This window comes from Mizuhopecten yessoensis, unplaced genomic scaffold, assembly GCF_002113885.1.
Source record: "Mizuhopecten yessoensis strain PY_sf001 unplaced genomic scaffold, ASM211388v2 scaffold10685, whole genome shotgun sequence".
NCBI classification, from domain to species: Eukaryota; Metazoa; Mollusca; class Bivalvia; order Pectinida; family Pectinidae; genus Mizuhopecten; species Mizuhopecten yessoensis.
This window is the reverse complement of record NW_018408670.1, coordinates 28250-49906: the sequence shown is the minus strand read 5'-3', so window position 1 is coordinate 49906 and position 21657 is coordinate 28250. Positions and strand designations below refer to the sequence as shown.

At 37.3% G+C, this 21657-nt stretch overlaps 1 protein-coding gene across 1 annotated transcript in view; it reads left to right on the top strand.

The window, feature by feature from the left end:
* LOC110461827 overlaps positions 1–21657 on the top strand; it is a 43605-nt gene that overhangs the window by 13986 nt on the left and 7962 nt on the right. The window contains exons 10-24 of the mRNA XM_021515516.1: positions 378–452; positions 3671–3778; positions 4027–4194; positions 6192–6275; positions 6972–7069; positions 7456–7507; positions 8535–8765; positions 10473–10547; positions 14966–15088; positions 15572–15745; positions 16288–16374; positions 16936–17030; positions 18541–18616; positions 19737–19946; positions 20414–20494. Coding sequence (XP_021371191.1) covers positions 378–452; positions 3671–3778; positions 4027–4194; positions 6192–6275; positions 6972–7069; positions 7456–7507; positions 8535–8765; positions 10473–10547; positions 14966–15088; positions 15572–15745; positions 16288–16374; positions 16936–17030; positions 18541–18616; positions 19737–19946; positions 20414–20494 — 1737 coding nt within the window. The remainder of the gene's footprint in view (positions 1–377; positions 453–3670; positions 3779–4026; positions 4195–6191; positions 6276–6971; positions 7070–7455; positions 7508–8534; positions 8766–10472; positions 10548–14965; positions 15089–15571; positions 15746–16287; positions 16375–16935; positions 17031–18540; positions 18617–19736; positions 19947–20413; positions 20495–21657) is intronic.

Here is a 21657-nt window from a genome sequence, read left to right as displayed (position 1 = left end):
CGCCCCTGTGAGGAAGACTTTGGGTTCTGTCCCCTGGCCGAGACGTACCAGAGTATGTAAAAATGGTAGTTTCTACTACAGCTTAACGCTCAGCAATTCAGGAGTGGGACGACTGGTTCGCCCGTTATGAGTATAATGTGACCGGGTGGGGTGTCCTGCTGGGTGTCTTCGTCAGAATGTTTCAGTGAGGTAGCACTATAAAGTCGGCATCAGTTCCGCGCTATCACAAGGAGACAAACGAGAACATATCGCATCCTCCCAAAACACACATGCATACACTACACGCATGCATCTTGCACACAGGGGAGACCGTCCTTAAATGACCATAGCTGCTGATAGGACGTTAAACGATACTAAACCAAACCAATCTATTGCAGCACGTGACATACCAGGTCGTGATGGCTGTGATGATCCTAATTACACTTGTGTTTTGGATAACCCTTCTGACAGCGGTAAGTTCATAATTGCGTTTTCAATGCAACCTTGTTAACAACAGGGCTGATTTACTGCAAAAGTGTTGTAAGAAAAAACAATAAATGTTCCAAGTACCGGTCCAACCAGATTATTAGTTATATAGTCAGTTACTGACCCTCTACAGAACCATAGAGGGTCGGTATGATTTATAGGGGCCGAGGGCGAATTTATCGCATCGAGGACCCTTTTTGCTTAAAATGAAAATGATGTATGCATAACAAAACAATATGAATATTTAACAAATTTAATCAACTTTGATAAATGAAAATAAAATAAATTATATAACAAAAACATAACATGTAACAGGTTTTTTTTGTCCTTGGAACAAGATGTTACACAGATCGTTAACATTTTCTCATTTGTTAATTGTGAGATTTTGCATAATAGTAACACTGCAATTGTGGAAGATGGCTTTTTGTGTTTTAGCAGATTGACTGTTAAGTCGCTTCGAGTTTATTTCCTCGGTGGTCGTCTGCTCAAATCTCTCCATTGTTGTTGTCTGTCAATGTCGCCGAAACGCTTAGATAAGGGGACGGCACCCACGCTAAAACAAAAGACGGTCGCTGGCGACAACGTCTGTCTTACTATTTTTGCCTGGTGTAGGGGAGGAAACTCCTATCATCTTACGATACAATGTAGCGAATAGGAATTACGGTGAGCATTGTATCATTTTTAGAATATTCAGGTACCCGTATCTGTTGTTTTAGTTTTGAAGCGGTGAGCAATGGGCGGCCAGATTGCCCTATAATAGAATCCCACTGACCCTCTATAGAAAATTAGAGGGTCACCACGTGACAGCTCTAAACCAATGGTTTTTGGACATTTTTGTCCGAGGTGCGATAAAATACTATAGGGGCCTCACCGTAACCTTACATTAACATATCACCTCTTATTGATTCGATTTTAAGCAAGGTCATGGAACGGCGCCAAAGGTACCAATAGTGCGATCTTTCATGTATGTCTGGTCGAAACACGAGGACGACTTCAATCCAGGTATATTGGCACCGCTGTATGACGTATATGTATCGCATACCAATTTTAGGATTATTTTGCAAAAGTCTCAGTCACAGAAAAACTATTCTCTTATCCTGGACCGGTGTATCCGCATTTTTAAAGGTGTGAGGTTTCCTCTCTCCCATCCTTCACAAGTGTGTCTCCCGTTTTAGCCGGAAAAGATCAGCTTGTCACCCCCTAAGGGGAGATAGCCTCGTTCCGATTAGCACGTGTTCAATTAATTGTGACGTCATTAAAATGCGTCATCTGTAATTGTGACGTCATCAAAAGTGAATGACGATTATGCATATCCCACATGTGTTTGTGTTTACAATCATGGAAAAGTGTGGAGTTGTGACTGAAATAATAGGATGTTAAAGAAATGATCATCCCCTACCTTGAGGGTGTAACAGAGAAATCTTCAACCCTCGGTGTGTGTTTTGTTTCTCTGTCACACCCTCAAGGTAGGGGAAAATTTTATTATTCTCTTACCCTGGACAGGGATATCCACCATTTTACCGGTGTGAGATTTTCTTATCTCACCCTAGGGGTGAAACAAGCTACACGTGTTCTTGCACGTTCTCAACAATTGTATGACGTCATAGCAACAATTCCATGACGTCACGACAATAATACAATGACGTCACGTCGACAATTCAGCCGCATCACATCAACATTGTCTTGCATTGATGTAACGTCTATATAAAATACAAGGGTAAACAGGGTAAGAGAAAAATAATCATTCACCCCCTTGGGAGTGAGACAGGGGGATCTCAACCCTCGGGTTGAGATTACCCTGTTTCACCCCCAAGGAGGTGAAAGATTATATTAGTCTCACCCAATATGGTTGAGACGGGGGGATTCCCCTATTCATAACAATGGTATGACGTCACTTCACAATACAATGACGTCATATCAACAATTTATCAACGTCACGTCAACCCTGAATTTAGCATGTAACGTTATCATTACATTGTGTATATGATACACAATGGGAGAACAGGGTAAGAGAAAAAGAATAATTCACCTCCTTGGGGTAAGATAGGGGAATCCCAACCCTCGGGGAAAGATTCTTGAGTTGTCAAACACTCGGCAAAGCCTCGTGTTTGGCAACTTAAGGGTTTCCCCACTCGAGTTGAGATTCCCCTATCTCACCCCCAAGGGGGTGAGAGATTTTATTACTGTTTCCTTTCAATATATTTTTATCGTAGATGTTTATATATTTAAACACCACAGTTTTTGACGTAGCAGCTATTTCCGGCATTGCATCTTCTCCACCAAAGCACAAAAAATACAAAATAAAACTGACAAGATGTCGGAGCACTCCAACTTTGTTGGCTTAACTCCCATTAACTCCCATTGCTTGAGAGATTCATATCATTAACAAGTTTGTCTGACTGAAGTCCTATTAAATCGTTGTGATATCCAATCAATGCACACCTTTATGATCTTTTTTAAAACGAGAACATCCACCTTCATGCCACGCATGTGACACTCCATTTACAGTGGAACGTTTTTTAATAGAATGTTCCGATTTTAAACACATTCGTGATAACTACTTTCGACTCCCGGATATTAAAACCATTTCAGTTCCGTGGACTTGAAGGCATTATTTAACTATTTGAAAGACATCGGTCTATTTTATAGATGTCTTTTAACCCACCTTACCCTCTTTGACGTTATATATATCACATAGTCCATATCATCTATTCGTTATCTCTTTTATTATTTTAACCCCCTTTTTATTTTAATAATCTACACATACAATGCTAATGCTTTTAAAAATGAACATTTTTATCTGATCTTATCTTCGCTACTCACATGTTTGATTAAAGAAAATAAAAAAAAATAAAAAATAAAAAATAACCATTGCCCTTAATGACCACAGCCGTCGATGGGCCGTTAAACAAAAACATTAAACGAACAAATTATTTAAATGTTTCACTTATTCTCTACTTTCTTTTGTAAATATCACATAATAGGTCATCACTCATGCATAAAGGTTTAGCGTGTCACGTCCATCTTTAAGTTGATACTCTCCTAGCTTTATGTTCAATTAGTCTGTCTATAACTTGTAATTTTAAAATATCCACTGAGAGATATTTTTATGAAAAGCGTAGGAAATGATAAATTATACTACAGTAATTCATTTATACGAATTCTTTCATAATGAAATTTTACTTTTAAATATTCTGTTGAGCAGGTAGGAGATGGGATGTCAGATCAACTATCCGCTGAGTTCCTTGTATACGGGGATAGTGACCCTACAGGGTTGCATTACACTCAGTCCTGGAATGCAATATTCCTCACGGTAAACATGAAATTGACATAACTTGGAATGTAACATAAAAATCAACGCACATATTACGTTATGAAAAATGTTCACCTCACATGAAAATTAAGAAATAGACGTATTTGAATATATTCGTATCTAAATAAGATATCAAACATTTTTCTCGACAGTATGTTTGAAATTAATTTTGAAAATCTTTCACTATTTGTTTCTTATAGTCCCAAATCACGTTTTCAAGATAAAAATATATTTGTTTTCCATTTCAGTATCAGTGTTGTGGCGTTCGAGATAACAACAGTTTTAACGGGACCCTATTTGCTGCGTCCCATGCGTCTAATGTAGTCCCGTACCAATGTAAGTCCGGAGAAACCCTTGCGAACTCCAAAACGTATCCATATTCAACAGCCACTCCAATACAGTCTTCTTACGCCACGGTAAATGTATACCATTATAATCTAACATTACTCAGGGTCATAAGTTAGAAATATGTCTTATCAACGTTTTACCAGTCCAGTTGGTCTTGAAACGTTGCGACACGTATAGTATGTACATTGTTTTTTTAATGAAGTAACACTTTGATATTATTACTCAGTGTGATAACGTAAATGATTTAGTGTTCAGGTGAAAGTGTATTACTGTGTTTAGGTGATACTGTATTACTGTGTTTAGGTGATAGTGTATTACTGTGTTTTGGTGATACTGTCTTACTGGGTTTAGGTGATAGTGTATTACTGTTTTTAGGTGATACTGTATTAATGTGTTTAGGTGATACTTTATTACTGTGTTTAGGTGGTACTGTATTACTGTGCTTAGGTGATACTGTATTAGTGTGTTTAGGTGATAATGTATAACTGTGGTTAGGTGATACTGTATAACTGTGTTTAGGTGAGACTGTATTACTGTGTTTTGGTGATACTGTATTACCGTGTTTAGGTGATACTTTATTACTGTGTTTAGGTGTTACTGTATTACTGTGTTTAGGTGATACTGTATTACTGTATTTAGGTGATACTGTATTACTGTGTTTAGGTGATACTGTATGACTGTGTTTAGGTGATACTGTATTTCTGTGTTTAGGTGATACTGTATTACTGTGTTTATGTGATACTGTATCACTGTGTTTATGTGATACAGTATTACTGTGTTTAGGTGATACTGTATTACTGTATTTAGGTGATACTGTATTACTGTGTTTAGGTGATACTGTATTACTATATTAAAGTGATACTGTATTACTGTGTTTAGGTGATACTGTATTACTGTGTTTAGTAATACTGTATTACTGTGTTTAGGTGATACTGTATTACTGTGTTTAGATGATACTGTGTGACGGTGTTTAGGTGATACTGTATTACTGTGTTTAGGTGATACTGTATTACTGTGTTTAGGTGATACTGTATTACTGTGTTTAGGTGATACTGTATTACTGTGTTTAGGTGATAATGTATTACTATGTTAAAGTGATACTGTATTACTGTGTTTAGGTAATACAGTATCACCTAAACACAGTCATACAGTATCACCTAAAGACAGTAATACAGTATTACTAAACACAGTAATAAAGTATCACCTAAACACAGTCATACAGTATCACCTAATCACAGTAATACAGTACCACCTAAACACAGTTATACAGTATCATTTACACACAGTAATACTGTATCACAAACCTAAATAATGTAATATTGTATCAACTAAACATTGTAATACTGTATCACAAACCTAAATAATGTAATACTGTATCACTTAAACACAGTAATACAGAATCACCTAAACACAGGAATACAGTATCACCTAATCACAGTAATACAGTACCACCTAAACACAGTAAGACTGTATCACCTAAACACGGTAATACAGTATCACTTTCACACAGTAATACAGTCTCACCTCAACACAGTAATACTGTATCACAAACCTAAATAATGTAATATTGTATCAACTAAACACCGTCACACAGTATCATCTAAACACAGTAATACTGCATCATCTAAACATGATAATACATTATCACCGAAACACAGTAATACATTATCACCAAAACACAGTAATACACTATCACCTAAACACAGCAATACTGTATCACCTAAACACATTAATACAGTATCACCTAAAGACAGTAATACAGTATTACTATGTTAATGTGATACTGTATTACCGTGTTTAGGTGATACTGTATTACTGTGTTTAGGTGATAATGTATTATCGTGTTTAGATGATGCAGTATTACTGTGTTTAGGTGATACAGTATTACTGTGTTTAGGTGATACTGTATTACTGTGTTTAGGTGATACAGTATTACAATGTTTAGTTGATACAGTATTACATTATTTAGGTTTGTGATACAGTATTACAGTGATTAAGTGATGTTTTACCGCTCCCTTGGTGTAGGTATGTGATGCTTAATCAATCTTGGTGTTTCCCTTTACAGGTGTGTGAGATACCGTTAATTGCTGAAGTAAAGACGTACGCCGTATTGTTTGGAGTAGTATGCGGCTTCTTGCTGATCATGAAGGTATGGACGTTTATTGATCACGTGATTCACGTCTGCTTTGTATCACGAATCTATACTTATCAAGGATAAATGTTGAACAACTCATTCGTGGACATTTATCAGATAAACAGTTATGATTCTAAGCTGTGAGGGAAGTATACGTAAAACTTACTTCAGAATTCATAAAAAATGTTAACATTAAACGAAGAGAGAAACAGAATAATCATTCGCAGACAAACACGTGAAGTTGCATTTTACGTGCATATAGGAGGTTTATTTAAAAGAAATAATATCCTCCATTCCAATAGGACAAAAACGTCAGCGTATCAACTGGAAATGTGGTTTTTGATGCAAGGAATTTAGGAGGTGGGGTTAAGTTTTCGACATCGAACGGTTTCCAACCTTCTCGCATATATATCATCATAGGGGTGACATTTTTAACGAAAGTTGATCCGAACCCCTTAAACGGGTAAAATCACTCGGAACACCTTAGTTGGGTCCAAATATAGCCGTTACAAATTTTTCAGATCCCTGATTCCTGCATAACTGACTATTAAAATGGCACTGCTTGTGTAACGCGCTGTTTTTATTACATATTAATCATACTCTTTGTTGTATTTTGATTTTTATTGTCAACATGTCATTGACAAATTTCATATAGATATCGACTAAGAGTGATAAAGTAAACCACAAGCTTGTCTCCTACATTCCGTACAGGTATGCAACATCGCACTGATATACAAAAACGCTCTTGGTTTGGAACCTGCAGTCGAAAATCAATCATCGATTTGGAAAACAGTAAAAGATTACATGAAGTACGTATTGATATGCTTGGGTATCAAAACTTCTTTGCCCATGTCGATTTAACAGTTATACTGTATCCTGTCTGTTTACCTGAAGGGTATGTTTCATAACAGACAGTGTACGTAATGGTGTAAAGATTAACTGTAATTTCTTTGTATTGTGACGTCATAATCATCCGAATTTTTACAGCTTCCTAAAGTTGAGACACATGATTTAGTTAAATGTATTATCACACAATTCAGTTATTGTTTTTTGGATAACAAAATTTTATATATTCCTTGTAAAATATATGTGATATGAAGTAAAACCTTTGAAGGTCCTCAAAAAAGCAAATATCTCGAACAGAACAGCTACAGATAATCATTTTGTTATTTTCTAATATTTTCATCGCTTTTAGGACAGATTGCAAGTGGTTGTTTGGTTCCATAGCGTTCACGGGAATTGGTTTGGTAGGTTGTTCCTGTAGGATTACCCTTATTGCCTACAGTCATACAGCATCTACGTCTAAACAAAATGTATTTGTTCCACTGATGTAAAGACTGATTTTCCTAACTTATAGTGATTTTGAAACCAGATAAGCCCAAAACAGTTCCTATTCTTCCGTCGAATTCTACGAAAGCTTTTCTTGACGAACATGTGTTTAATGCTGAGAGTATTATCCCATGTGTATTTTTTTCTTGAAGCAGAATGATATATCTCCTTTCTTCAATAATACAAGTTTGTTTGTCCTTATCTTGTTGGATAACAAACAGGAACAGCAGAGTGCTCAAATAAGTAAATATATGTCAACGATGATTCATAAATATGTTCTTGGTTCATACTGTAAGAAGAAAATTCGTTCCATTTGGCTCCACTAATCTTATGAATATCCAGTTTCACCAAAACGTTATGAATATTGATATTCTGTATCTGTATTGTATCGTTGTGTTCGTAGGAAGCACTAATGTACACAAAAAAAATGCTTTATGACATTTTATCCAGAACTGAAACTTCTGTGGGAGTTACTCCCCTTGCATCGCTATTTCTGTAACTTCTTCTACTACAGTTCCCTCTGTAATTCTGGCTAGATGAAGGCTAATATTTTGACTTTTCAATAAAATTTACTGAAATGAAATAGCATTACACAGATATACACGAATTTCGTGAAAAGTTGGCTGCATTTCCAGCTTTCATATCCACAATAAATGCACAACGCTAACTCAGTTTTCAATACAAATTTTAAAAACGATATCAATCGTCGCGCGTTGCTATGTGTTTTAGTTTTTCCAACCCGGTCTTGTAATGTTTAGCATTAATGGCGAATTTAAGAGGGAAGGGGCCTGTTATCCTTCATTAAAAACCGGATCTATATGTCACGTAGCAGAAAGCTTAGGGAGACGTCCACTTTATTCAAGACCTTTGTGTAATATGTTGAATTCCTGAAACCCGCACAAGAAAGAAACTTAATAGTAACAGTCAGGTTTATATTTTCTACAGATGCTTGCTTTGGGTATAATGATTGCCGGGCTACTTCTCCGATTCAATGATATACTAGGAGACAAGGACATCCATCGTCTGTTTAATCATATCTATATATCTGAATGGGACGTGACGTATTTGGTTACTACCATGTCTGACGTCATGATCAGCTTGGGTTCAGCGTCGTTCATCTTCTTCTGTGTTGGCGTCATATCCGTGGCCGCCAGAGTGACGGCAATGTACTACGTGGTAGGTACACCCGTTAAAGACATTAGGTAGGTACAGTAACTGCATATCTAACGTCACTTGGTAGGCACACAAGACACACAACCGACATCACTGGGAAGGTACAGGAACTACACAACTAACGTCACGTATACTGTAGTAGGTATAGAAGACATCACTAACGTCTCTTGGTAGGCACACAAGACACACAACCGACATCACTGGCAAGGTACAGGAACTACACAACTAACGTCACATATACTGTAGTAGGTATAGAATACATCACTAACGTCACATGGTAGGCACAAAAACACAACCGACGTCACTGATAAGGTACAGGAACTACACAGCTACCGTCACGTATACTGTAGTAGGTATAGAAGACATCACTAACGTCACATGGTAGGCACACAAGACACACAACCGACGTCACTGGGAAGGTACAGGAACTACACGACTAACGTCACATATACTGTAGTAGGTATAGAAGACATCACTAACGTCACTTGGTAGGCACACAAGACACACAACCGACGTCACTGGTAAGGTACAGGAACTACACAACTAACGTCACGTAAACTGTAGTAGGTATAGAATACATCACTAACGTCATTTGGTAGGCACACAAGACACACAACCGACGTCACTGATAAGGTCCAGGAACTACACAACTAACGTCACGTATACTGTAGTAGGTATAGAAGACATCACTAACGTCACTTGGTAGGCACACAAGACACACAACCGACGTCACTGGTAAGGTACAGGAACTACACAACTAACGTCACGTATACTGTAGTAGGTATAGAAGACATCACTAACGTCACATGGTAGGCACAAAAACACAACCGACGTCACTGGTAAGGTACAGGAACTACACAACTAACGTCACGTATACTGTAGTAGGTATAGAAGACATCACTAACGTCACTTGGTAGGCACAAAAACACAACCGACGTCACTGATAAGGTACAGGAACTACACAACTAACGTCACGTATACTGTAGTAGGTATAAACGACACCACTAACGTCGCTTGGTAGGCACAAAAACACAACCGACGTCACTGGTAAGGTACAGGAACTTCACAACTAACGTCACGTATACTATAGTAGGTATAGAATACATAACTACCGTCACGTTGTAAGTACAGTAGACATACGACCAACGTCCCGTGGTGTAGGTACCTAAGCTCTTCCTAGCGTTACGTGGTTACACTACAGACATATTCAACATCACATGATAAATACAGAAACAACACAGCCATCGTCATGCTTTTATTAAACAGGAAGATGATTTATGAAGATTAACGTGCAATAAGGTGGGATGTAAGCATAATTAATTGACAAAAGTTTGAACCAGTCGGGAACAGTATCAAGTATCGCCGTGCACCGTCTATCGCAATGACTAACGAATTTGTTGGTTACTTTGAACGATCATAATGTCAAGGTCAAAGTCAGGGCAATGAGTAAAATGTAGACTAATTATAATGTTTTACTACTCAGACCTTCTGATCACTTTGTAATGTAAAGCGGAACTTGAAAAAAAAATGTTCGACATATTCATGTCCATAGTTTGTGGTCACAAAGAGGGGTCCAATGTCAGGTTATTATTATAATGCATGTTAAATCTCTAACGATATCTAAATGGGCTTAGACCGCATTGTGGTATCATTAACTGTTGAAATCAGCGAAGTTTTAAATATAACTTTTACAATTTGGTTTTGTTACAGACCACCGTTCTCCTTCTACTGTCCGTTCTGTTAAAGTTTGTTTGTATCATGGTATGGATTCCACTGCGAATATCAGTAAGTATATTTAATTAACACATCATTACTCTTGTATGTGTGTGTACCTCCTGATAACACGTGTTTAAATGTCCATTATGTTTCAATGTATGCTATACGTAAATCAGGTAAGAATGATCACTAGATGGAACTCGATGTCCCAGCATCAGAATGAATGCAGTGTTTCTCGTTTCCCTTGATATTGATGACAGGAATTGCCTTCATGAATAGCAATGGAAAAAATTAACGTCAAGATTAAACGAGAATTTTGCAGTGTCATTGTCAATATAAACTGGATTTCTCGAAAAATATAATTGCATTCTATGTCATATCATTGAATTACTGAACATTATACGATTTCAGCAGACAGGGCATGCTATTCCCAAACACCGTTGAGCCATTTTAGATATGCAATCGCTGGCAGTTGCTAATTTTAAATTACTATAACAGCTTTCATTGCTGTAGAAGTGGCCAAAGTAATAAAACAAACCAACATGTACAATGAAGAACTATTTTGAATTAGGACTTTTACATAAATGTGTACTTTCCTATAATAGGACGATCCTATCAGCTGATATAGCAGGTCTCCAAACATTATTATCCATGCACATTTATTATTCCTGCAGTCCGTTTTATGAAATGATTGTTTATTTGCAATAAACTTGCATTTTCTTGGAACGACTTGGTGAGGATAGTAATATGGCCGTAAGAATTGTGTTTTAGGAGGATACCCAGCGAGTGTATGTCAGAGTGATGGTTTCTCTGTGACGACTTGGTGAGGATAGTGATATGGCCGTAAGAATTGTGTGTTAGGAGGATGCACAGCGAGCGTACGTAAGAGTGATGGTGTAAGAGTGATGGTTTCCATGGGACGACTTGGTGAGGAAAGGAATGTGGCCGTAAGAATTGTGGTTTAGGAGGATGCACAGCGAGTGTACGTAAGAGAGATGGTTTCTCTGGGACGAATTTGTGAGGATAGTAATATGGCCGGAAGAATTGTTTTTTAGGAGGATACACAGTGAGTGATCCTATCAGCTGATATAGCAGGTCTCCAAACATTATTATCCATGCACATTTATTATTCCTGCCGTCCGTTTTATGAAATGATTGTTTATTTGCAATACACTTGCATTTTCTTGGAACGACTTTGTGAGGATAGTAATATGGCCGTGAGAATTGTGTTTTAGGAGCATACCCAGCGAGTGTATGTAAGAGGGATGGTTTCTCTGGGACGTCTTGGGTTTCTCTTGGACGACTTGGTGGGGATAGTAATATGGCCGATGGTTTCTCTGGGACGTCTTGGGTTTCTCTTGGACGACTTGGTGAGGAAAGTGATAGGGCCGTAAGAATTGTGTGTTAGGAGGATGCACAGCGGGTGTACGGAAGAGTGATGGTTTCCCCGGGACGACTTGGTGAGGAAAGTGATAGGGCCGTAAGAATTGTGTTTTAGAGGGATACACAGCGAGTGTACTTAAGAGTGATGGTTTCTTTTGGACGACTTGGTGAGGAAAGGAATGTGGCCGTAAGAATTGTGGTTTAGGAGGATGCACAGCGAGTGTACGTGAGAGTGATGGTTTCCCTGGGCCGACTTGGTGAGGATAGGGATATGGCCGTAAGAATTGGGTTTTAGGAGGATACACAGCGTGTGTATGTAAGAGTGATTGTTTCTCTGGGACGACTAGGTGAGGATAGTAATATGGCCGGAAGAATTGTGTTTTAGGAGCATACACAGCGAGTGTATATAAGAGTGATGGTTTCTTTTGGACGACTTGGTGAGGAAAGTGATAGGGCCGTAAGAATTGTGTCTTAGGAGGATCCACAGCGAGTGAATGTAAGAGTGATGATTTCTCTGGGACGACTTCGTGAGGATAGTAATATGGCCGGAAGAATTGTTTTTTAGGAGGATCCACAGCGAGTGAATGTAAGAGTGATGGGTTCTCTTGGACGACTTGGTGAGGAAAGTGATAGGGCCGTAAGAATTGTGTTTTAGGAATATGGCCGTAAGAATTTTGTTTTAGGAGGATACACAGGGAGTGTTTGTAAGAGGGATGGTTTCCCTGGGACGACTTGGTTAGGAAAGTAATATGGCCGTAAGGATTGTGTTTTAGGAGGATCCCCAGCGAATGAATGTAAGAGTGATGATTTCTCTGGGACGACTTGGTGATTGTTTATTTGCAATACACTTGCATTTTCTTGGAACGACTTTGTGAGGATAGTAATATGCTCGAAAGAAATGTGTTTTAGGAGGATACACAGTGTGTGTACGTAAGAGTGATGGTGTAAGAGTGATGGTTTCCATGGGACGACTTGGTGAGGTAAGTAATATGGCCGTAAGAGTTGTGTTTTAGGAGGATCCACAGCGAATGAATGTAAGAGTGATGGGTTCTCTTGGACGACTTGGTGAGGAAAGTGATAGGGCCGTAAGAATTGTGTGTTAGGAGGATGCACAGCGAGCGTACGTAAGAGTGATGGTGTAAGAGTGATGGTTTCCCTGGGCCGACTTGGTGAGGATAGCAATATGGCCGTAAGAATTGGGTTTTAGGAGGATACACAGGGAGAATTTGTAAGAGTGATAGTTTCCCTGGGACGACTTGGTGATTGTTTATTTGCAATAAACTTGCCTTTTCTTGGAACGACTTAGTGAGGATAGTAATATGGCCGGAAGAATTGTTTTTTAGGAGGATACACAGCACGTGTATGTAAGAGTGATACAGCGAGTGTATGTAAAAATGATGGTTTCTCTGGGATGACTTGGTGAGGATAGTGATATGGCCGTAATAATTGTGTTTTAGGAGGATCCCCAGCGAATGAATGTAAGAGTGATGGGTTCTCTGGGACGACTTGGTAAAGAAAGTAATATGGTCGTAAGAATTTTGTTTTAGGAGGATACACAGCGAGGGTATGTAAGAGTGATGGGTTCTCTTGGACGACTTGGTGGGGATAGTAATATGGCCGTAAGGATTGTGTTTTAGGAGGATACACAGCGCGTGTATGTAAGAGTGATTGTTTCTCTGGGACGACTTCGTGAGGATAGTAATATGCTCGAAAGAAATGTGTTTTAGGAGGATACACAGTGTGTGTACGTAAGAGTGATGGTGTCCCTGGGACGACTTGGTGAGGAAAGTGATAGGGCCGTAAGAATTGTGTGTTAGGAGGATGCACAGCGAGCGTACGTAAGAGTGATGGTTTCCATGGGACGACTTGGTGAGGAAAGGAATGTGGCCGTAAGAATTGTGGTTTAGGAGGATGCACAGCGAGCGTACGTAAGAGTGATGGTTTCGCTGGGACGACTTGGTGATTGTTTATTTGCAATACACTTGCATTTTCTTGGAACGACTTAGTGAGGATAGTAATATGGCCGATGGTTTCTCTGGGACGACTAGGTGAGGATAGTAATATAGTCGTAAGAATTGTGTTTTAGGAGCATACACAGCGAGTGTATGTAAGAGGGATGGTTTCCCTGGGACGTCTTGGTGAGGGTAGAAATATGGTCGTAAGAATTTTGTTTTAGGAGGATACACAGGGAGCGGTTGTAAGAGTGATGGTTTCTCTGGGACGACTTGGTGAGGATAGTGATATGGCCGTAAGAATTGTGTTTTAGGAGGATGCACAGCGAGTGTACGTAAGAGTGATGGTTTCCCTGGGACGACTTGGTGAGGATAGTAATATGGCCGTAAGAATTGTGTTTTAGAGGGATACACAGCGAGTGTATGTAAAAGTGATGGTTTCTCTGGGACGTCTTGGTGAGGGTAGTAATATGGTCGTAAGAATTGTGTTTTAGGAGGATACACAGCGAGTGAAGTAAGAGTGATGGTTTCTCTTGGACGACTTGGTGAGGATAGTAATATGGCCGCAAGAATTGTGTTTTAGGAGGATACACAGCGAGTGAAGGAAGAGTGATGGGTTCTCTTGGACGACTTGGTGAGGATAGTAATATGGCCGTAAGAAATGTGTTTTAGGAGGATCCACAGCGAGTGAATGGAAGAGTGATGGTTTATCTGGGACGACTTGGTAAGGATAGTAATATGGTCGTAAGAATTGTGTTTTAGAAGGATACACAGCGAGTGTATGTAAAAGTGATGGTTTCTCTGGGACGTCTTGGTGAGGGTAGTAATATGGTCGTAAGGATTGTGTTTTAGGAGGATACATAGCGAGTGTATGTAAGAGTGATGGTTTCTCTGGGACGACTTGGTGAGAATAGTAATATGGCCGTAAGAATAGTGTTTTAGAGGAATACACAGCGAGTGTATGTAATAGTGATGGTTTCTCTGGGACGTCTTGGTGAGGGTAGTAATATGGTCGTAAGAATTGTGTTTTAGGAGGATACACAGCGAGTGTATGTAAGAGTGATGGTTTCTCTGGGACGACTTGAAGATTTAGTAGGATGAATTGTAGGGTTGAAATAATACGAATTATTCATTTTCTACATTTTGTTTCAGTTTGACAGCAAAATAGACGATGCCATGCATAGTGCATTGCGAACAAACTATCAAACAGATAGGCCACATACAGAGCTCTATATCGAGGAAATGAACCTAGGATTTAATACTCTATTCTATCGGGTAAGTAGCGTGGTTGTATTTGTGATTTATACGGTATGAGTCAATCATAAAGTTTAACGTAAAATGTTATGCTGCTATGTAACAAATGGCGAGTGTATTGATATACTATAATATCGTTATCAAGGAAACATAAGTGAGGAGGATGGTTGGACTAAAATATTAGTGTCTTACTTGTAAACTACCGATATAAGTTCCTGCTGATTACACTTTCAAAACAAAGTGTCTACCGGATTGACTATCACATGAGTGTCTATTAGGGATACTATCAATATAAGTGCCTACTTATTCTACTTCTAATATAAGTGTCTACTGATTATAATTTACGGTACAGAACCAATTATCCACTCGGTTAATTCAAATGAAAAATCAGAATTTGAAAACAAAAAAGATACACCTTACTGCCTTTTGACAAAAACATTGTATCATAAAGTGTTCTTTTTATCTTTAACAAAGTAAACATTAAATTCAAAATATATATTTCAGGGAAAATGCTGTTTAAATGAAAATTCATTCTTCCAACAAATTTATTACAACGGTCGGCTGATAGAAGCAGGTGCTCCCTGGACGTGTAGACACTGTGATAGCGACCCGACTATCCGCTGGCCTTTAGAAGCTACAGTGATAGCCAAGTGCTCCTCTTCCTCTGTCTTTTCAACTGTGCGTTGTTTTTCCTAAGTCATTGAATGTTAGGTGTACTACCAAGTGTATTTGTAGAATATTAAGTGTATTTCTATCGCAATGCGTAAACATTGGAAATATGGTCATATAAGCAATGACAATTTGGAGAGTTTGGTCGGTAGGAGTAAAATGAATCCAAGAATCGACAGAAAATGCAAATAGTGTAATGTTCTGGACAATGAAAGCATTTCTTTTTCATTGCTGACCTATTTCGAATCTGAGAAACAATTTCCTTTACTTAATATCGTCTTCGTTATTTGAGGAAAACACTGAATAATGTATTACACTTTGACGGTCTCGGTCTTAAAAATGTATAAAAGACCCTTTATTGAACTTGAACTGAGTAAGATGGGCTTGCTTGGTTTCATAATGATGCACCGGATATTAGATGAATTTAGGAATGTAGATACATTCCGAGTATTATTGTTTGTAATGCCTCCAACAAATACAAAGGTGAATATAAAGAATAATTAATTATTATGTATTGATGTATAATGAACATATGTCTCATTTTCTTCCAGTCCTGTACTACTGTTGTTCTGGATAACACGATCCACGTATACGACACGACCGCTGTGGTGCTTAGTGTCTTTATGATGATACTGGAGGTAAGACAGTCCAAACGACCACTGTAGTGCTTAGTGTCTTTATGATGATACTGGAGGTAAGACAGTCCATACGACCACTGTGGTGTTTAGTGTCTTTATGATGATACTGGAGGTAAGACAGTCCAAACGACCTCTGTGATACTAAGTGTCTTTAGGATGATACTGGAGGTAAGACAGTCCATACGACCGCGTTCCATCAGTATCATACTAGCGATAAGATCGTCTATACGACCGCTGTGCCACATTTCATCATACCAATCTTCGATATCAAACAATATATAGATCCTTAATCGTTTAATCATGTTAAAAGATAATCATTTAAAACGGCCACTGTTAAAAGTTTCATTATAATCCTAATAGAAGTTCGAGAGTTCATACAACCTACGTACTTCGTTTCATCATAAAAGTACTATAGATAAGACAGTCGATATAGCTCCCTAATCTCTTTATCATACTAGTCGTAGATCAGTCCATTATTGTCATGTTTAAAAAGAAAATATTAATTAAAATTGTAGAACAACACGTTGATGTTGTTTCCTGCCTTTTTACATGTTTGTACAGGTGCTGCTCGTCGTCGTCCTGGATAGAGTCTACAAGTCTCGAGTGTCACCGGGTCAAAGCAGGGGGCTTATATCCAACACCTGCTTTAATAACCGGTGTGTAATGACGTCAGTTCGATTTACATTTAAGAAATACGTCAGCGTATTGTCCTGAAAAATTCGCCCTGGTTTCAGATTTCAATTTCAAATGCATATTTCCATGTAGTCTCTTATCATTTTAAAAGTCAATAATACTATTGATGATAGCATGACAGCACCTCAGATTGTTACTTATTTTTGCCTTTAACATTACAATCAGATAAAACCTGTTAAGTCTACCAATTTCATATGTCTTTCAGATGTACACTTTATGCTCATTTTTGACAAATCTAAGCAAGCCTTACATGAAATTGTCAAGTTCCTGCCCCCATACTCTTGACTATTTCTACCAAACAATGGTATATTTTCTACATGTCTTTACTTATGATAAAAATGTTATTTTTATACGTTGTTGCATACCTACATGCTCAATGACATTCACATAACCATTTTGTTGTTGTCGTTGTTATTTTTTTTCTTATAACATTAATATCTCATTTTAATTTTAAATTAATCAAAATAGGGCGGAGTTTTGTCCTGATATGTTGATGTTGTGGTATATTAAGTATTGCTGTGGTATAGTTTGCCCTTTTGTTCTGTGATGTTATAAAATATATTTGTGTGCTATATTTAAGCTGTGGAATATTTTGTATATATTTAGGCTGTGGTTTGTTATCTTCGTGTGTTGACGATGTGGTATATTTAGCCTGAACAGTTGATGATGTTGATAATGTTGTCTTTGTATTGAGGCTATGGTTAATTTTGTCCTGTATCCATTCTGCGGTATAGGTTGTCCTGGTGTGGTGATAATGTAGTGTCATTTGTCGTTGTGTGTTAAATATGTGGTGTAACAATTGAGGCATGTTTTGACCTTTTGTTGACGATACTAAATATTTTATTCTTTTTTGTTTGCGTTTTGGTCTATTTTTTCTTTATCTGTTAACGGTGTAGTACATTTTGACATTTCGTGTTGACGATATTGTACATTTTGTTCTTTCCCCTTGTTTGCCGTTGCTGCTATATGTGCTTTCTTTGTTTTTCTATTTTACTATTTATCCCAGATAAATTTATAATGATAACAATGACATCATTTTGATGTAAACACAAGAGTAATACTTATAGATGAACCAAAAACTGAGACTGCACACTTGAAATTTGAAACAGCATGCCAAAAATGATTAACACTGCATCACACATCGTCCTTCTGTGACTCATCGGTGATGCTGGGGGCGGAAAAGTTATTAATCCAAATTGGTCTTAACTGCCGTTTAACTTAAACAGCCATACTTATATGAATTTCACAACTTTGATGATTGCTGTTTAATTTCAAATTAATAACAAGTAAAGTATGTTTATCAATAACCGCACTACTTTGATGATTGCTGTTTAATTTCAAATTAATAACAAGTAAAGTATGTTTATCAATAACCGCACTACTACTCAAATGAGATAACTGTGGCACTCAATGTTACGGCAAACCTCGGTGACTAACACACAACCTCTGATCTCTGATGATACTCTTTTGCAGATTCATCAACAATGACAAAATGCCCAATTTTACGCTGTTGACAGTTGTGTACGTTTCTGGTAGTATGACATTATCAGTGAGTATGTAATGATGTTTATAAATGTTTTTTTTATTTCTGTAAAAAGTAAAACGTGAAAGAGGATATTCACAAATAACAACAAATCATTACAAAATAATGGTATAATAATAGTTTATAAGTACATCTATGCTTTGTAAGTGATCCACCAGACTCTTTAACTTTAGCCAAATAGACCGGAATGTTAATATAAGTCATGCACAAATAATGTACGTTATAGTTCTATGTGAATGGTTAGCTGTATCATGAAGATACAACAGTGAATGTAAAGTGTTTACCATGTAAAAATTCAAATGTATCAGTGGGTATTATAGTATGTTGTTGTAAATCTAGTAACTGTAGTGGGTCAGTGAGATATATAGGAACGAGGGCGTAGCCTGCGTCACCCGGGTATCACACTGGTCATCTATAGCCTCGTGAATTAAGTCACTGACTGCATCAAGGACATTTTACTACTACTGTGACTGTGACATTGTAAAGATTTACCACTTGTCGATTCTGATTTTGTTTTTCAATAATAACTAAAAAAATGTCTAAAAGTTTGGTTCTTGTGTTATTCACTTTCTTTTATTTTCATCATATGGAATTAGTTTCATTTGCCTGTCGAGTTTCCGCTTAGTGACAGTAAAGCATTTCAATATCGATTTCATCTACCCTCAGACCAATCCATGCCATATTTGAGGATAAACATAAAATATATCTTCTCTTATATTATAGGCGAGAAAACCCTCGTTGCTTATCAATACCGAATTCGACAAATATCACTGGGTCATTGCGTGGACGCTTTGAAGCAATATTTCCGGACACACTTTTCAATATGAAACGAACATAATACGATTTTGTATATATACTTATTCACATAGTCAACCTATTAGGCGAGAGCTATATTAGGATTTATGGATGTTGCCTTATCCCTTTCAATTATAATCCTGTACCTTATTGAATTAAATAACTGCGAAAGATGAAATAACAGACCATCACCTTTTACACAATTTACTTACTATATACATTTTTTATAACGAGTGTCAAAACTTAAAAAACACTTATCCAAACATTCTTCTCGACCTCCGAACCGCGCTTTCCAGTTGCCAATTTGTTGTTTTTCCTGTTTCCGCGGTAGGCTATACAGCTTTCAGCCTGGATAGCGATACTTATATACGTAATCAGGGGCGACACCCAGCTGGACAAACTGTCCGTAGGATTGCTGCAACTTGGAGAGATGACAAAAGGCGCGAGTATTACAATACTTGTGGTAATACCGGTATCTATCGTCATCAACGTCTTCAAAATACGCTGGTGCCTGATTAAATGGAACACCGGTTTACGATGGGTATGTATAGAAATTTACTGTAATTCTTATAACTATGAATATCGATACTGTTATAGAACGAAAAAGAGAATATTCACAAATACCAAGAAATGATTACAAAATAATTGTATAGTAATAGTTTATAAGTACTTCTATTCTTTTTACGTTGTCAACCCGACTTATCAACCTTAGCGAAATAGAACGGAATCATATTCACATAATGTACGTGAGAGCTCAAATATATACGAGTGTTTTCCCACAACACTATACTCGATTGTGTCACATCATATTTGACTACACAAGATGTGTTTCTAGTAGTTTATATATTGTATAGGACTTAATATATTGCAGTGGTGTTAGTATAACTGGTAAGTTAGGGATGCTTGTATATATTATTCATTTGATTCATTATAGTATTTAACATTCTAATCTAGACATTAATTGGGTACAGTTAACTACATTAAAGATGTTTTTCCCTGATTCAATAGAGTTTGCTGCCAGAGGCTGGCCTTCTTATCATCGATGTCGTTATATTTTGTCTGTTTGCACGACAGTTGGAAAGTATAAGAGTAAGTTTAAGTTGATTTTCAATTACAATAGGAACAGGCAATTATTCATAAACACTTATGTACTTTATTTCTCTATATATCTTATCATGTCCTCTTAAAACTAATATAGATTTAGCTTCCATTTAATTTCCATCACGAACTTAGCAGCAAGTAATGCAATGTTAACTCACAAATGTGGCGCTAGAACAACAACGTTAATTCATCATGGAGGCGAACAATGTTATAACTATAGTTTCGTTGCTTCAAAACAATGTCAGGCCGAATAAGTTTAAAAAAATTAGAGGGTGAAAAGATAGTGGTGCAAAAGAATCCAAACGATGACTGTTTATCTATTTGTACTCTTCTAAACAAAATCTTCCTGTTTATTTAAAGACGAAATCAGTTTTCTTCCAACATGCTGTAATGTATGTATAGGGTTTCTCCACTTGCATTTTACATGCGCATCTGTTATATTGATAAAGTGATTTCTTGCATGGGTTCGTACTTGTGTTTAACGTTGTAAATCGTTTAAATAAAGCGCTTCCTGTTTAAAGTATTTCTAGCTGTTATTTTGGTTTGCTTGCAGATTTTAATTATCCCTATCTAACAAAGCTATAATTTACGTTAAATTATATATCAATTTGCGCTGCAACCAAGAGAGTCTTGTCGCTTCGCTTTGGATAAAAGGGAAAATGCCCCTGCGTCAAACTCAAATGACAACGGTTAATTATTGGCGCCAATTTTATTCAAATAGGGCTGTTCCGCCAATGTCGTTTAAAGGACGACGCATATATAAAACGCAGTAAATCAATTAATTATTTAAGAACATATAAATAAAATTAAATAATTGTTCTATATTAAAAATGGAAATATATGGATTGAACGGCGGTTTGTTTTAAATTTTCATGCCGGTATGAACGAAAATCGGTTACATCCATATTGAACAGGACTTCATGCAATATGAATGTAACCGATTTGCGCTTATACTGCATGAAAAGTAAAGAAAACAAACGCCGTTCAATCCCTATATATCTATATAAAAACATTAAAGTAGTATTTAACTGTCGTTAAGAGTTCTGTGATAACCTTTATAATGTCTATTTCTAATAGATTCCTATGTACATACATGATATCATGTTCATAACGACATATAAACAGTACACGCATTACTATACCCCCCCCCC